Source organism: Pogona vitticeps, chromosome 1 (genome assembly GCF_051106095.1).
Source record: "Pogona vitticeps strain Pit_001003342236 chromosome 1, PviZW2.1, whole genome shotgun sequence".
Lineage (NCBI taxonomy): Eukaryota > Metazoa > Chordata > Lepidosauria > Squamata > Agamidae > Pogona > Pogona vitticeps.
Window position 1 is genome coordinate 322,063,583 of NC_135783.1, and position 13,337 is coordinate 322,076,919.

The window sequence follows — 13,337 nt, forward strand, 5'->3', positions numbered from 1 at the left end:
TGCAGACGATACCATTCTGATGGCAGAAAGTGAGGAGGAATCAAAGAACCTTGTAATGAGGGTGAAAGAGGAGAGTGCAAAAAACGGTCTGAAGCTCAACATCAAAAAAACTAAGATCATGGCCACTGGTCCCATCACCTCCTGGCAAATAGAAGGAAAGATATGGAGGCAGTGACAGATTTTACTTTCTTGGGCTCCATGATCACTGCAGATGGGGACAGCAGCCACGATATTAAAAGATGCCTTCTTGGGAGGAAAGTGATGACAAACCTAGACAGCATCTTAAAAAGCAGAGACATCACCTTGCCGACAAAGGTCCGCATATTCAAAGCTATGGTTTTTCCAGTAGCGATGTATGGCAGTGAGAGCTGGACCTGCTGAAGAATTGATGCTTTTGAATTGTGGTGCTGGAGGAGATTCTTGAGAGTCCCCTGGACTGCAAAGAGAACAAACCTATTCATTTTGAAGGAAATCAACCCTGGGTAGCGTCCGTGGTCCGTTCTGCCTATTTTCACCTGTGGCGGATTGCCCAGCTGCGACCATATCTTGATGGGGGGGGGCCCTCACTACTCTTGTCCACACGCTTGTAATCTTGAGATTAGACCACTGTAATGCACTCTATGTGGGGCTGCCTTTGGGATTGATGCAGTAACTTCAAATGGTGCAAAATGCAGCAGCCAGGCTCCTTAGTGGGGTGAGGAAATATCAGCATATCTCCCCCACCCTGGCTGCTCTGCATTGGTTGCCCATTCATTTCCGCATTGATTTCTGAGTTTTAATGATGACGTATAAAGCCCTAAACGGTTTGGGACCTCGATACCTGGCAGATCGCCTTCTCCCACCCAGGTTTACTCGAATCACCCGACAAAGCCAGCAGGGACGGCTGAGGGGCCTTACACCAAGAGAGGCCCGGAAAGAATGAACAAGAAACTGGGCCTTCTCGGCAGTGGCCCCTCGGCTGTGGAATAATCTACCAACGGAAATTCGCCTGGCTCCCTCGCTGGGTGTTTTTAAAAGCCATTAAAAAACTTGGCTCTTTAGGCAGGCCTTCCCTCCAGTCAATTAACTGTTCGTTTCTCTAATTTCCCATCTTGATAATGTATATATCCACTAGTTAGGTGCTTCTATTATTAAGTTTTAATAACTATATTATTCAATTGTATTTTATCATTTTTTGTAAGCCGCCCCGAGTAGACTTTGTCTAAAGGGGCGGGGTATAAATCTAAATAAAGTAAAGTAAAGTGCTCACTGGAAGGCTAGATCCTGAAGCGGAGGCTGCAATACTTTGGCCATCTCATGAGAAGAGAAGACTCCCTGGAAAAGACTCTGATGTTGGGAAAGTGTGAAGGCAAGTGGACGACAGAGGATGAGATGGTTGGATAGTGTCATAGAAGCTACCAACATGAATTTGACCGGGAGCCTGGTGTGCTCTGGTCCATGGGGTCACGAAGAGTCGGACACTACTTAATGACTAAACGACAACAATAATGAGTATATTAAGGAAATCACATATATATCATGTAGATTCCTAACGCTACCTGAAATCTGCCAGTTTGTAATATACCCATGTTAGATTATGCATAAAACGTACAGTATTGTGAAGCTAGGAGCACCCTGGTGGAAGCTACTCAGAGTGTGTCGTCTACCTCCTCAAGTAAAGACACACTGGGAAGAATGTCAACTGTGGAAAAAGCAATTAGAGGACTATGCCTGAGTGGGAATGAGCCAAAAAAAAAAGCCTGGGAAAGAAAGAACAGAGGCTGACATTTAGGTGGGAGGTGGTAAAGATATAAAAGGACAGAAGGAGGAAGAGAGGAGGCAGTTAGAAATGGTGGGGAAAGAGTCATGTTGTTGGGCCATAGAGAAGAAAGATGAACGAGAAAAGGACTGGGTAGAAATAGTACAAGAGGACCCAGGGAGAGGAGACTGGACAGAGTTAAAGGTGCCTAGAGAGTAATATGCAGAGAAAGAGTGGAAGAGACAAGTAAATTGCTAGCTGCCTTTCTGGGGAGAAATTGAGGAAAGGGAGCAGTGGAAGAAATTCAGAGAATGGGGGCCCAGAGACACAAAAATAGGGTATGTTCTGAAACCCCTGGGAGGTCTCATGGGGAGAGCCCCTTCTGACACAGATTACGGCCAACTCTGGGCAAAAAAGTTTGGGAGCCTCAGGTGGGATGGATCTTGAGGCTGAGTATTGCTATAGCTGATGAGTCGGGCATCCCACACAAGCTGAATTATAAGGAGCTCAATTCAAAGCCTCTAACAGTTGAGGGAGATTTGTTGCTGTTTCATGAAAAGATAGATGAGAAAAAGCCTCTGAAGAAAAATGTAGTGTATCGGGCCCTTTAAAGGTGGTTTCTGACAGCTGTAGGAGACAGGTGGACCTTGAAATGAGGTGATGCCCTCATTTGAGGTTTGATTGGTGGGCAGAGTTATGGGTATTTATTGAATGTGTGCCACCACAGAGGCACACACAATCATAACACATAGGGAGGCTTTTAAGGTAAAGTGATTACAGCTTGGTATCAGCGCTGCCCCGGGGATATTTCATGGCATTATGGAAGGCCCTTTGCGAGGGTTGCTAGGTGTCATCCCATATTTTTATATGGGATGACACCCAGCAGGTTGTGAGGCTGAGCTAGCCTAGCAACTCTGTATGGTGTTAGGTAAACTTCAGGCAGCAGGTTTGAAGGTTAATAAGGAGAAGTATCAGTTTGGAGTTCCGCAGGTGGAATTCCTTCGATTCCTGATTGATGTTACCAGGATTCATCCTACCTCAGAAAAAGACTGGGCTATATGTAGAGCACCAGAGGCCACAACAAGGAAGGAATTGCAGTCCTTTTTGTGGCTGCTGAATTTTTACCATGCTTTTTTACCTCATAAGGTGTCAGTGGCACAGTCTTTTAGAATCATCTACCCCTTGAAATTGGGGCAGGAAGGAAGCTAGGGCTTCTAGGGCAGTTAAAGAATTGTTATCCTCAGAAAAGTGTTTTGACATACTTGATGAGAAGCCGCCACTTCTTTTGGCTGCAGATGCCTCCTCATATGGAATTGGGGCAGTCGTTAGTCACAAAATGCCAAATGGTCAGGAATGGATGGCCAGAGGGCCAACTGATGGAAAAGTTCCAGCCATTTAGTTGTAGACAGAACGAACTCTCAGTGCGCAAAGGTTGTTTGCTGTGGGGGAGTCGAGTTGTTATTCCAAGCAGGTTGCAAAAACAAGTGCTTGAGGCACTACATGTCGGCCACCCAGGTATAGTGTGAATGAAGGCACTAGCCCGTAGTTCTGTTTGGTGGTCTAAAATGGGTAAGACCATTGAAGAATGGGTTCTTTCTTATCAGATCTCAGGAGTTGAAACCACCACCAGTGCAGGCTCCCATCCACACATAGGAGACGGCATGAGGCCCTTGGTCCCAACTCCACATAGATTTTGCTGGTCCCTTTCAGGGGCAAATAATTTTTATTGTGGTGGATGCTTTTACCAAATGTTTGAAAGTAGTCCCTGTGTCTAGTATGTCCACAACTGTTGTTGTTGGTACATTTCGGAGGCTTTGTGAGACACATAGTTTGCTGGACACAATTGTTTCAGATAACGGGGCTCAGTTCATGTCAGCACAATTTCAGCAGTTTATGGGAGATAATGCTATTCAGTATGTGACATCAGCTCCCTTTCACCTGTCTACTAATGGACAGGCAGAGAGAATGGTAAGGACACTGAAAGACACTCTCCGCCGGCTGGTTAGAGAGAACTGCCAAGACTGGCTGGCAGCGTTGTTGTTGCAACAACATGTTACACCCCATTCTACAACAGGGCACAGTCCAGCAGAGCTTTTAATGAATAGAAGGCTGACTACGATCCTTGATAGGTTGCACCTAGACTTGTCATCAGAAGAATCACTATAAGTAGGGGGAAAGTGCGGGTTTTTCACCCTGGGGATCTGGTTTATGCCTGTACTTATGGTAGGGGCCCTGATTGGGTGCCAGCAACAATAGGTATGTGATGGCCAGGAATTCCAACCTCATCTGGATCAGCTGCAACAGAGATGGCCAAGGAGGATGTCAGCAGCTGAGGATGACCCAGAAAAAAGAGACACCAGAGGCTGGGGCATCCCAGGCAGTAGAGATCATGCAACAGCCTGTTATAGATCCACTAACAGTGTTAAGACCAGAGGGTAGTTATGCCGGGGAACTTGCGGAGGCATCAATGTTGGACCAGCCCAATTCACTGGGTCCTAATGGGCAGGTGGAAGATAATGGTTTAAGATGTTCTCAGCGAGTACAGGCACCTGCCTGTTATTTAGAAGACAATGATTGTAACCAGGAATAATCTTGTCTTAGGGGGGAGGGGTGTAGTATATTGGGCACTTTAAAGGAGGTTTCTGACAGCTGTAGGAGACAGGTGGACCTTGTAATGATGAGGTGATGCCTAGAGGGTTTGATTGGGGGGCAGAGTTATGGGTATTTATTGAATGTGTGTCTTCAGTATGTCATGTTGACTTTGGAATAAAGAACTGTACAGTATGCTGAAGCAGTTGTCATGTCTGGATCCAGAACATAACACAAGAGGCTGAGTTAGTTACTGATGATAATCCCAGCAGTTTGTTTAAAATAAAATGATGTTAACGGATGGTGCTCAGGAGTCCTCTATGGTGGGCCAGGCGCTGGGGGAAGAAATCAGGCGCTGGGGGAAGAAATTTGTTTTCATGGTAGGGGTAACAAAAAACAGTAACTGCTTCTTTGGAACCACAAGGAGTTTACTGGCACATTTTTTTTCTTAATCCAGCACATTAGGAGACAGCAAAATCTGGAACCACAATATTCTGACAAATAGCTCACTTTTCTCCATGCACTATAATCTTGACATTATGGGTGGTAACGGCTATAAACACAAGAATTGCTAGAGCTTGAAAGCCACAACATTTTACAGCCTGTGATAGTCTTGAATACCAACTTCAATTGGAATAATGCATTAATTTCTAACTTCAATGGATATGTGATTTTAATTGAAATTACCAATGATGCCGGAGAAATAAGAGGGCAATCACAATTATGTAATCTTAAGGTCTAAAGAGTTTCTTTCCATGACAGAAATTCTCCTCAGGAGGGCTGTAATTATACTGCACTCATTACAGTATTAACTGAAGACCAGTAAACCTGTCTAAGCACTGGCGCTAGTCAGAAATTGTTAATACTTAGTCATCACTTTTAATATGTTATCCTTCATGAAATAAAAAGGGATCTTTTGTTACTGAAGACAGTGTTAATCCTCTATAACCGTGAAATGTCACCTGTATTATTAATTTTCTCTTCAGTGGTTAATTTCCTGCAACTGACAGAAGATAATAGGATCAGGTAGGCAAGACAGAATCTTCCTTTCTGGAATATGCCTGATAACAATGCAAATACTATTTTTCAAGTACTTGTTGAAAGTATTTTCAACAAGTTCTATTCCCACATGATAATTCCTAAGGAATATGAACAATCTTTCATAGCTTGTTGTTAATGTTTAAAGCCCACTAACTAAAATATCAAACACATTAGGAAGTAAAAGTACAAATAAAAACGATGATACTTGGGGGTGATGCAGACTATGGCTAGGATCTAGGACCTTCCTTGCAGATGTAGGATCTTTCTTGCAGGACCTTTCTTAAACTTGTAAGGCATTAAAAAGCACAAGGATAAAATTACCTAGGTCTCCATGTTAAACACAACTTAATGTTAGTGCCTGATAGGACAAATGCTTATACTTCAGTACTGTACTCCTTATTACAAAGGTGGGTTCTTAACATATTCAAGAACAAATTTAATGGGACATGAACAATTAATAAATCCATAGACAGCATCTTACAGGTAGTAGGCATCCTTCAGTCTCGAGAGACTATGGTAACGTGCTCTGTATGGAGGTCTTGGAACAGTGTCTTGTGTGGCTGAGAAGGCCAATTTGAGAGTGACAATCTCTTCCACATTGAAGACAAATACAATCTGTCCCCTGTCCAGCTCCCTGGTTTGGCTGGTTTCGGGACTGCCTCTTTGCCTTGGCCTGCTGGACAAGGGTCTCTTCAAATTGGGAGAGGCCATGATGCACCGCCTGCCTCCAGGCTGAACGCTCAGACGTCAAGGTTTCCCATCTGTTGAGGTCCATTCCTAAGGCCTTCATATCCCACTTGCAGATGTCCTTGTATCGCAGCTGTGGTCTCCCTCGGGGGCGGCTTCCCTGCACTAATTATCCATACAGGAGATCTTTTGGAATCTGACCATCAGCCATTCTCACGACGTGCCCAAGCCAACGTAGACGTCGCTGTTTCAATAATGTATACATGCTGAAAATTCCAGCTCATTCTAGGACTACTCTATTTGGAACTTTGTCCTGCCAGGTGATAACAAAAATCCGTCGGAGACAACGCATAATGAAGGTGTTCAGCTTCCTCTCCTGCCGTGCACAAAGGGTCCAGGACTTGCTGCAGTATAGGAGTGTGCTCAGGACACAGGCCCTATAGACCTGGATTTTGGTGTATGCCGTCAACTTCTTATTAAGCCATACTCTCTTTGTGAGTCTAGAGAACATGGTAGCTGCTTTCCCAATGCGTTTATCCAGCTCAACATCTAGGAAGAGAGTGTCAGAGATTATTGAGCCAAGGTACACAAATTCATGAACAACCTCCAATTCTTGCATGGAGATAGTAATAGAGGGAAGTGAGTCCACGCCCTGGCACATGACTTGTGTTTTCTTCAGGCTGATTGTTCGTCCAGTCTTGGCAGGCCTTGCTAAAACGATTTATGAGTTGCTGGAGGTCTTCAGCAGAGTGGGCAACAATGGCTGCATTGTTGGCGAAGAGGAAGTCCCGCATGCATTTCAGTTGGACTTTGGTCTTTGCTCTAAATCTAGTGAGATTAAAGAGCTTTCCATTTGATCTAGTCCGGAGATAGACACCTTACTGCAGTTCCAAAGGCCTGCTTCACCATGATAGCAAAGAAGATCCCAAACAGGGTTGGCGCGAGGACACAGCCTTGTTTTACTCCACTTCAGAGCATCTTACAAGCATCAGACATTCACATTTTTTTCATTTTATCTCCCAGATTTCACCTGCCAGAATTCTAATCAGTTGTAGCTGTAGCCAGGGAAATCCAACTCCTCAGAGGATTTCAGTATGCATTGGGTCTTCAACTGATTACAGGGCTGATAGTTATTTTGAGATGCACCCCTCACAGAGTTCAATGAGCAGAGATGACCAGTCCCCTAAACTCTTGCAACTCAATAGAGACTAGCCACTCCCACCCATTTCCTTCTTCTTCAAGTTAATAGCAGTCACTCTGGAGAGAGATTTGCTGTGTGTGTCCTAAAGCTCATCTGAGGACCTGGATTCTGGCTACAGCTACCAAAATTCTGTCTGGGGAAACACCTGGTGAATTCTGAGAGCTTAGTAAAGGAATAAATAAGGTCCCATGCCTAGCATTTAGTCTTCTAACAACTATTTCTGTTTTTTAAAATATTATTTTTTCTTTGGCATAGCAATATTAAAGAGGTTTCTGCTTATAAAAACATGTGTAAACATAACTAAGTATGGCAGCATAACCTTTATACTGCACAGTGCTCTGTCTGCATGTAATTAAATCACTCTTTCTTTCTACATATATTTATTATCCTCAGTTACAATGGAATCAGATATTATTAGTACAGTATAGTTTACTAAATTCTTCCAAAGAATAAACTTGTGATGAGAACATTTGTCCTAATTCACTGGTTGGGGTTTGCTAAACAGAACACAGAATAATTTTAGTAATAAAACTATACAACTTCATTGCTTTCAAAAGTGGGATAATCATTAAAGCGGTTCTCCCCAATAATAAAACAATTGTTCTTTTATAGCTCTAAGTGGTAACTTAAAAGTATAAACTGAGCAAAACAGCAATGCATAATATAAAACAACAGTATGCAAATGTAAGGACAATTTCTCTGTTCGGTAAATGGTTTATCTATCAGAGCACCTCTCTTTCATGTGATCCAGTGAATACAAACTTTCTAGATCTGCTCTGATACCCAAATACAGTGGTGCCTCGACTTACGAACATCCCTACTTACAACCATTTCGAGTTGTAAGTAGCTCCAGCCGCAAAATTTTGCTTCTACAATGGTGCCCTGACTTACGAACTTAATCCGTATTGGAATGGTGTTCCTAAGTCAAAATGTTCGTAAGTCAAAGCACTATTTCCGACTGAAATGCATGGGAATGGGATTAATCCGTTCCAGCATTTAAAAAATAATAATAAAATAAAATCACCAAAATTAAAACACTGCAAGCCCCGGGGACTGAAAAAACCAAACCAAACAAAACAAATTCAACATAAAAATAACCCCAGCAGCCCAATCCCACCCTGCAAAAGCCACCCAAAACAGTTTTTAAAATGCAAAAAGTCGCACACCTTACCTCACCAGGAAGCCTCCTCTCAAGCCTCATGGCCATGCTCAGCCGCCCGGTCTTCACCGCCCCTGAGACCGCCATCAGCGGGAGCCGTCCTGGAGCTCACCGGCCTTTCCCCCCGCCGCCGAAACCACCCAACTGCTGCCGAAACTGCCATCCGGGAGCTTACCTGGCCTTCTCTGTTGCCGTGCGGGCTCCACCACCACCAAAAACGCCGTCAGCAGGGAAGGTGGCTCCCGCCAATGGCGGTTTCAGTGGCGACGGGGCCCATGCAGCGGAGGGAAAGAACATGTCAGTTCCTAGATGGCAGTCTCAGTGGCGGTGGGGTGGTTTCAGCGGTGGTGGGACCTGCGTGGCGGCAGGGAAGGCTGGGTGAGTTCCCGAACAGCAGTCTTGGCGGTGGTGGGGTGGTTTCAGCGGCATGCTTGATTGCTTTTCTTTTCTCCCCCCCCTTCGGCCGGAAGGGAATAATCACTTTTGCAGTGAGTCTTGCAGTGATTTTTTTGTGATTTTTTCTTTGGCTGGAACGGATTAATTGCATTTCAATGCATTCCTATGGGAAATGGTGCTTCAACTTACAACCATTTTGTGTTATGTCCATCTTCTGAAATGGATTAAGGTCATAAGTCGAGGCACCACTGTATGGCATAATTCCCACATTGCACATGGACAGATTTCTGGAGGAAAATTCCATCGCAGGTTACAGCCATGATGGGCATGTACAATCTCCAGGCTTAGAAGGAAGGTACCTCCAAATGCCAGATGCAGGGGAGGGGTACAAGGAGGCAGCTATCTAGTTGTCTCGTGTGCTCCCAGAGGCATCTGGTGGGGCCCTTGTGAGATACAGGGAGCTGGACTAGATGGGCCCTTGGCCTGATCCATCAGGAATCTTCTTACGTTCTTATTCTCTCTTTCCCTCTCCACATTCTCAGTCTCCCTCACCCCCATTTGTAACTCTGAAGGCTTATGAGTAGGAAAGAACACAAAACAGACATCAGAGAATTGATCTCAATCCAATTAAATTGTTTACGATGAATTAACTGTCCGGTCAAAGCTACTTCCAAATTTTTCTGAACCAACTGCATGTTAAACATCCAGTACTAGGTTTCCAAAGTTGAGCAGGTTTTGTACAAGCTACCACCAGCACAAACATTAACAGTACTTTGTGAGGGATTTGTTTCTGTGTATTGTAATTTTTTAAAAAATAGTAATATATCAGGAACCACAATACAAAAACAATGTTTCTACCTCCAGATTTACTCCTCATCTTTCTCTTGCCTGATCATAAAACATACAATTTGGCCCCTCCTTCTCAGGGCTGCTCTCTTTTCCAGCCACATTGTATTTCTCAACCACCATCTCTTGTCTCATGGCAGCTCCATGTTTATAGTTGCTCACATCATGATTGTTGACATCTTGTCCTCTTCATAGGTATTCTGCATCTTGGATGCCCTCTGTTAGCCTGGATCAACCTCTATTTCTTCCAGTGGTTTGTTTTATGGGGAGAGCTGCCTCCCCTCATATGACCTCTATGGTTTTTTTTTGGGGGGGGGGCGGCGGCTGTTTTTTGTTTTGTTCTGTGTGTGGCTACTTTGTTTTGCTCTTCCTTATATACCTTCTTTGCTCTTTATAGAGTAGGACCCCATATCCCCCTAGGTATTGGTTCCAAGTCCTATCTATCTATTGATCAATCTATATATCCACATACAGTAAAAGGAAAAAAAGACCAAAAAAAAAAAAACAACAGAAAATATTTTTGCATGCATTACCTGAACTGGCCAGCAGAGGGTACAAGAGACCATGCTATGTACAGTGGTGCCCTGCCTGACGGCAATAATGCGTTTCAGCAAAATCGCTGTTAAGCGAAATTGTCGTCAAGCGAAAAAATCCTCATTGGAATGCATCGAAAACTGGTCAATGCGTTCCAATGGGGGAAATACCTCATCGTCCAACGAAGATTGCCCATAGAGAACTGCCAATCAGCTGTTAAAAATTGCTGTAATGCGAAGCTTCCATCTGTATAGCAGCCATTTTGAGAAGGGAGGGAAGCCATTTTGCGGAACCGGAAAGCAGCCATTTTCAGAAGGGAGGGAAGCCATTTTGCAGAGCCGAAAAGCAGCCATTTTGAGAAGGGAGGGAAGCCATTTTGCGGAGGGAACCCATTTTGTGGAGCCAAAAAAACATTTTTTGCGAACAAACAGTTCGCGAAGCAGGCTCCTAATCAACGTAAAGTGGATTTCCCCCATTGGAACCATCGTTTTGCGATCGCAATAGCAATCGCAAAAATGTTGTCGGCAAGCGATTTTGACGTCATGCGAGATAAGAGTCTAACGGGGCACCGCTGTATTCTTCATTAGGAAGCATTCATATCAGTCTCTGGCTCCCTCTAGTGGCCAGTTGTGTTAATACATATGAAAATAAGTTTTCTGGGTTTTTTTCTTTTAATATTTTCAGACCATGGATAAGAGAAGCAGTAGATACTGATCCTATGGGTATGGGGGGTCCTACTGTATACATTTGTTGCTTCCTTAAAGATGTAGCTGTCTCTCACTTTGTTTCTTCTCTCTGTATGTTTGCACCCAGAGAGAACCTTACTGGAATCTCTTCTCTATTTAAAATGGCAGTAAGAAAGTGTTGAGACTGTCTTTCCAGGAGTATGTTTTTAACAAGATGCCTAGGGGTGTGGATCAGTAAGTCTTTCTAAGTCTTTGGAGGCATAACGGTGCCCCATAGACTCCAAGGTGAGGAAGCCAGCTCTAACAACTACAGAAATCTGGTGGTACATTTTTCTTTTTACGTGAGGGGAGTTTTTAAATTATTGCCAAGTATGTGAGCATGAAGCTCCTAAAAGTAAAAGCAACATTTCATTCAATAATTTTTATATGAGAAATAATAAATAGCTGTCCTGAATGCTGAAGAATAAAGCACTGTCCCACTGACACTAGTTTTGTGGGGATTCTTAAAAATTTTAAGACAAATTCATTCAGCAGTAATGAAATTTTATTTAATAGTTAATTACCGAGAGGACAATAAATAACATACAAACCATATTGAGTTCCCAAAGCCAGAACACAGAGTTCTACCTCCTGCCCTCTGAAGATGCCGACCACAGAGACTGGCAAAACGTTAGGAAGAAAGACCTACAGAACACGGCCAAACAGCCCGAAAAACCTACAACCAACAAACCCTATTGACTTTGCTCAGAAGCGTCCTCTAAATTAAGTAGACACAGGCCTGAAATCTTAAAGCTTGTTCACTCAATAGACTGGTTACTACAACACAATTTAACCACCCTTTCAGATCTAACAACTGAAGAAAGAACTACAAGGTACAGACAGTTCAGTAATCCACTTTCTAAAGGACCGGCTTTTTTTTAAAAAAACAGCATATATATTTTCTATCTGTGGGATAAAAGTAGCTGAGACAAGACTATTAAAGAGCATGAAGGTAAAAAGGAGCAAGCTTCTTCCTCCCACAGCAATACAAGACCTCAAATGGCAAGATCAGAAATCATAGAACTGCATGCCTTTCTTCCACATAAGATTAGTAAAGAGATTGCTAAGGAAGGAGAAATAGCTCGGGAGACTGAGACCAATCCAGCAAGGATAAAAATTATGTCAGGCCAGTAGAACATGTCATTTGCACAGTATTTAGAACATAAGAATACAGTAGTACATGGTATTTTCACTACTACGATGGCTTCAAGAAAAATCCTTCCAATAACTGAACAAATAGATATACAGTAAACAACCAGCTACCTGTGATTTTTAGATAGATTATTATGCATTACTGCTTCGACTAGATTGTTAGTACTACTTGTTTTCCTCTCAGTGACATTTTGTAATTTTTTGTATACTAATTGATCTTTGTTTTAATATTGCCTGTTAACTGATGTAAGATGCCTCCTTATTCATAATTTTTATATATCATCTTTTAATTATGTTAACCATTCCTTTCAACTTTAAATACTGTCCTTTGTTGTAAGCCACCTTGGGTCCTTTTCAAGAAGGGATTTCTTTATCTTTTTCACCTTTTTACATTGTTTTAGTACCATTTAATAATATGTTTGGTTTCATTAACATTATAATGTACTGTATAATGTTTGTAATTGTTTTAATGTGGGTATCTTTTAACTCATCTGTAAGGCACTTTGGATCTTTCTACAGAGAAAAAAAGGTAAAAATTAGTTAAATAATAATAAAAAAACCTTCCCTTCCAATGGACTGAAACAGTAATGTCAAGAGTGCTACTACTTTGTTCAACATAATAAAAGTAGCAGCAAACTAGCTAATCCTTTATGTGCCCACGGATAGTCCATGTACGTCAGAAACACGTCCCAAAGGATTTCAGATACGTAGATCGCAACAGTTTCTCTTCTCACTCCGCACATGCTATAATATTTGGTATATCCTTGAGTAGGGCATCGGATGTGACATAAGCAAATGAGGATTCATTCAAACCGTAGTGTGCGGACTGGATTGCGCAGAGAATTATTTGTGAGGTCGTGTTATGACAACTTTCAACTAGAGAAACCAACTCAACCCTAATGCATCGAGGACAGTTTTCTTAAACTCCACCGATCCAAACTGTGCCGTTTGGCGTTGACTCCGAAGCCTGCGACCTTTTTGGATCAGAAAAGAGGGAGGGGTCTGGTGGGGACGCGTGGTCGCTACCCCTCCGCCGCAGAAACCATTTGCAGGAAGTCGAACAGAAAAGAGCAGAAGGCTCTGAGGGAAAAAAAAAGAAAGTCAAGTTTACCTCCCGCGCCGTCGGCGTCGAGAAATCAACCAACCCGCTCGGCTGTCCGCCCTCCCACCGGCGGTAGAAGCGAAAAAGGCGACGGAAGGCGTCTTCTTCCCGCGCGACAGCCCCCGCCGCCGCCATTTTAGCTCCCAGGGTGACGGCCTTGCAGGCGC

General features: G+C 43.2%; 1 protein-coding gene across 1 annotated transcript in view; it reads right to left on the reverse strand.

Moving 5' to 3' along the window:
• ALKBH1 (alkB homolog 1, histone H2A dioxygenase) overlaps positions 1 to 13,309 on the reverse strand; it is a 36,461-nt gene extending 23,152 nt beyond the window's left edge. Inside the window, exon 1 of the mRNA XM_072986490.2 lies at positions 13,180 to 13,309. Within this exon, the coding sequence (XP_072842591.2) occupies positions 13,180 to 13,305 (126 nt within the window). The 5' untranslated portion in view covers positions 13,306 to 13,309. The remainder of the gene's footprint in view (positions 1 to 13,179) is intronic.
• Between the last annotated feature and the right edge of the window lie 28 nt (positions 13,310 to 13,337).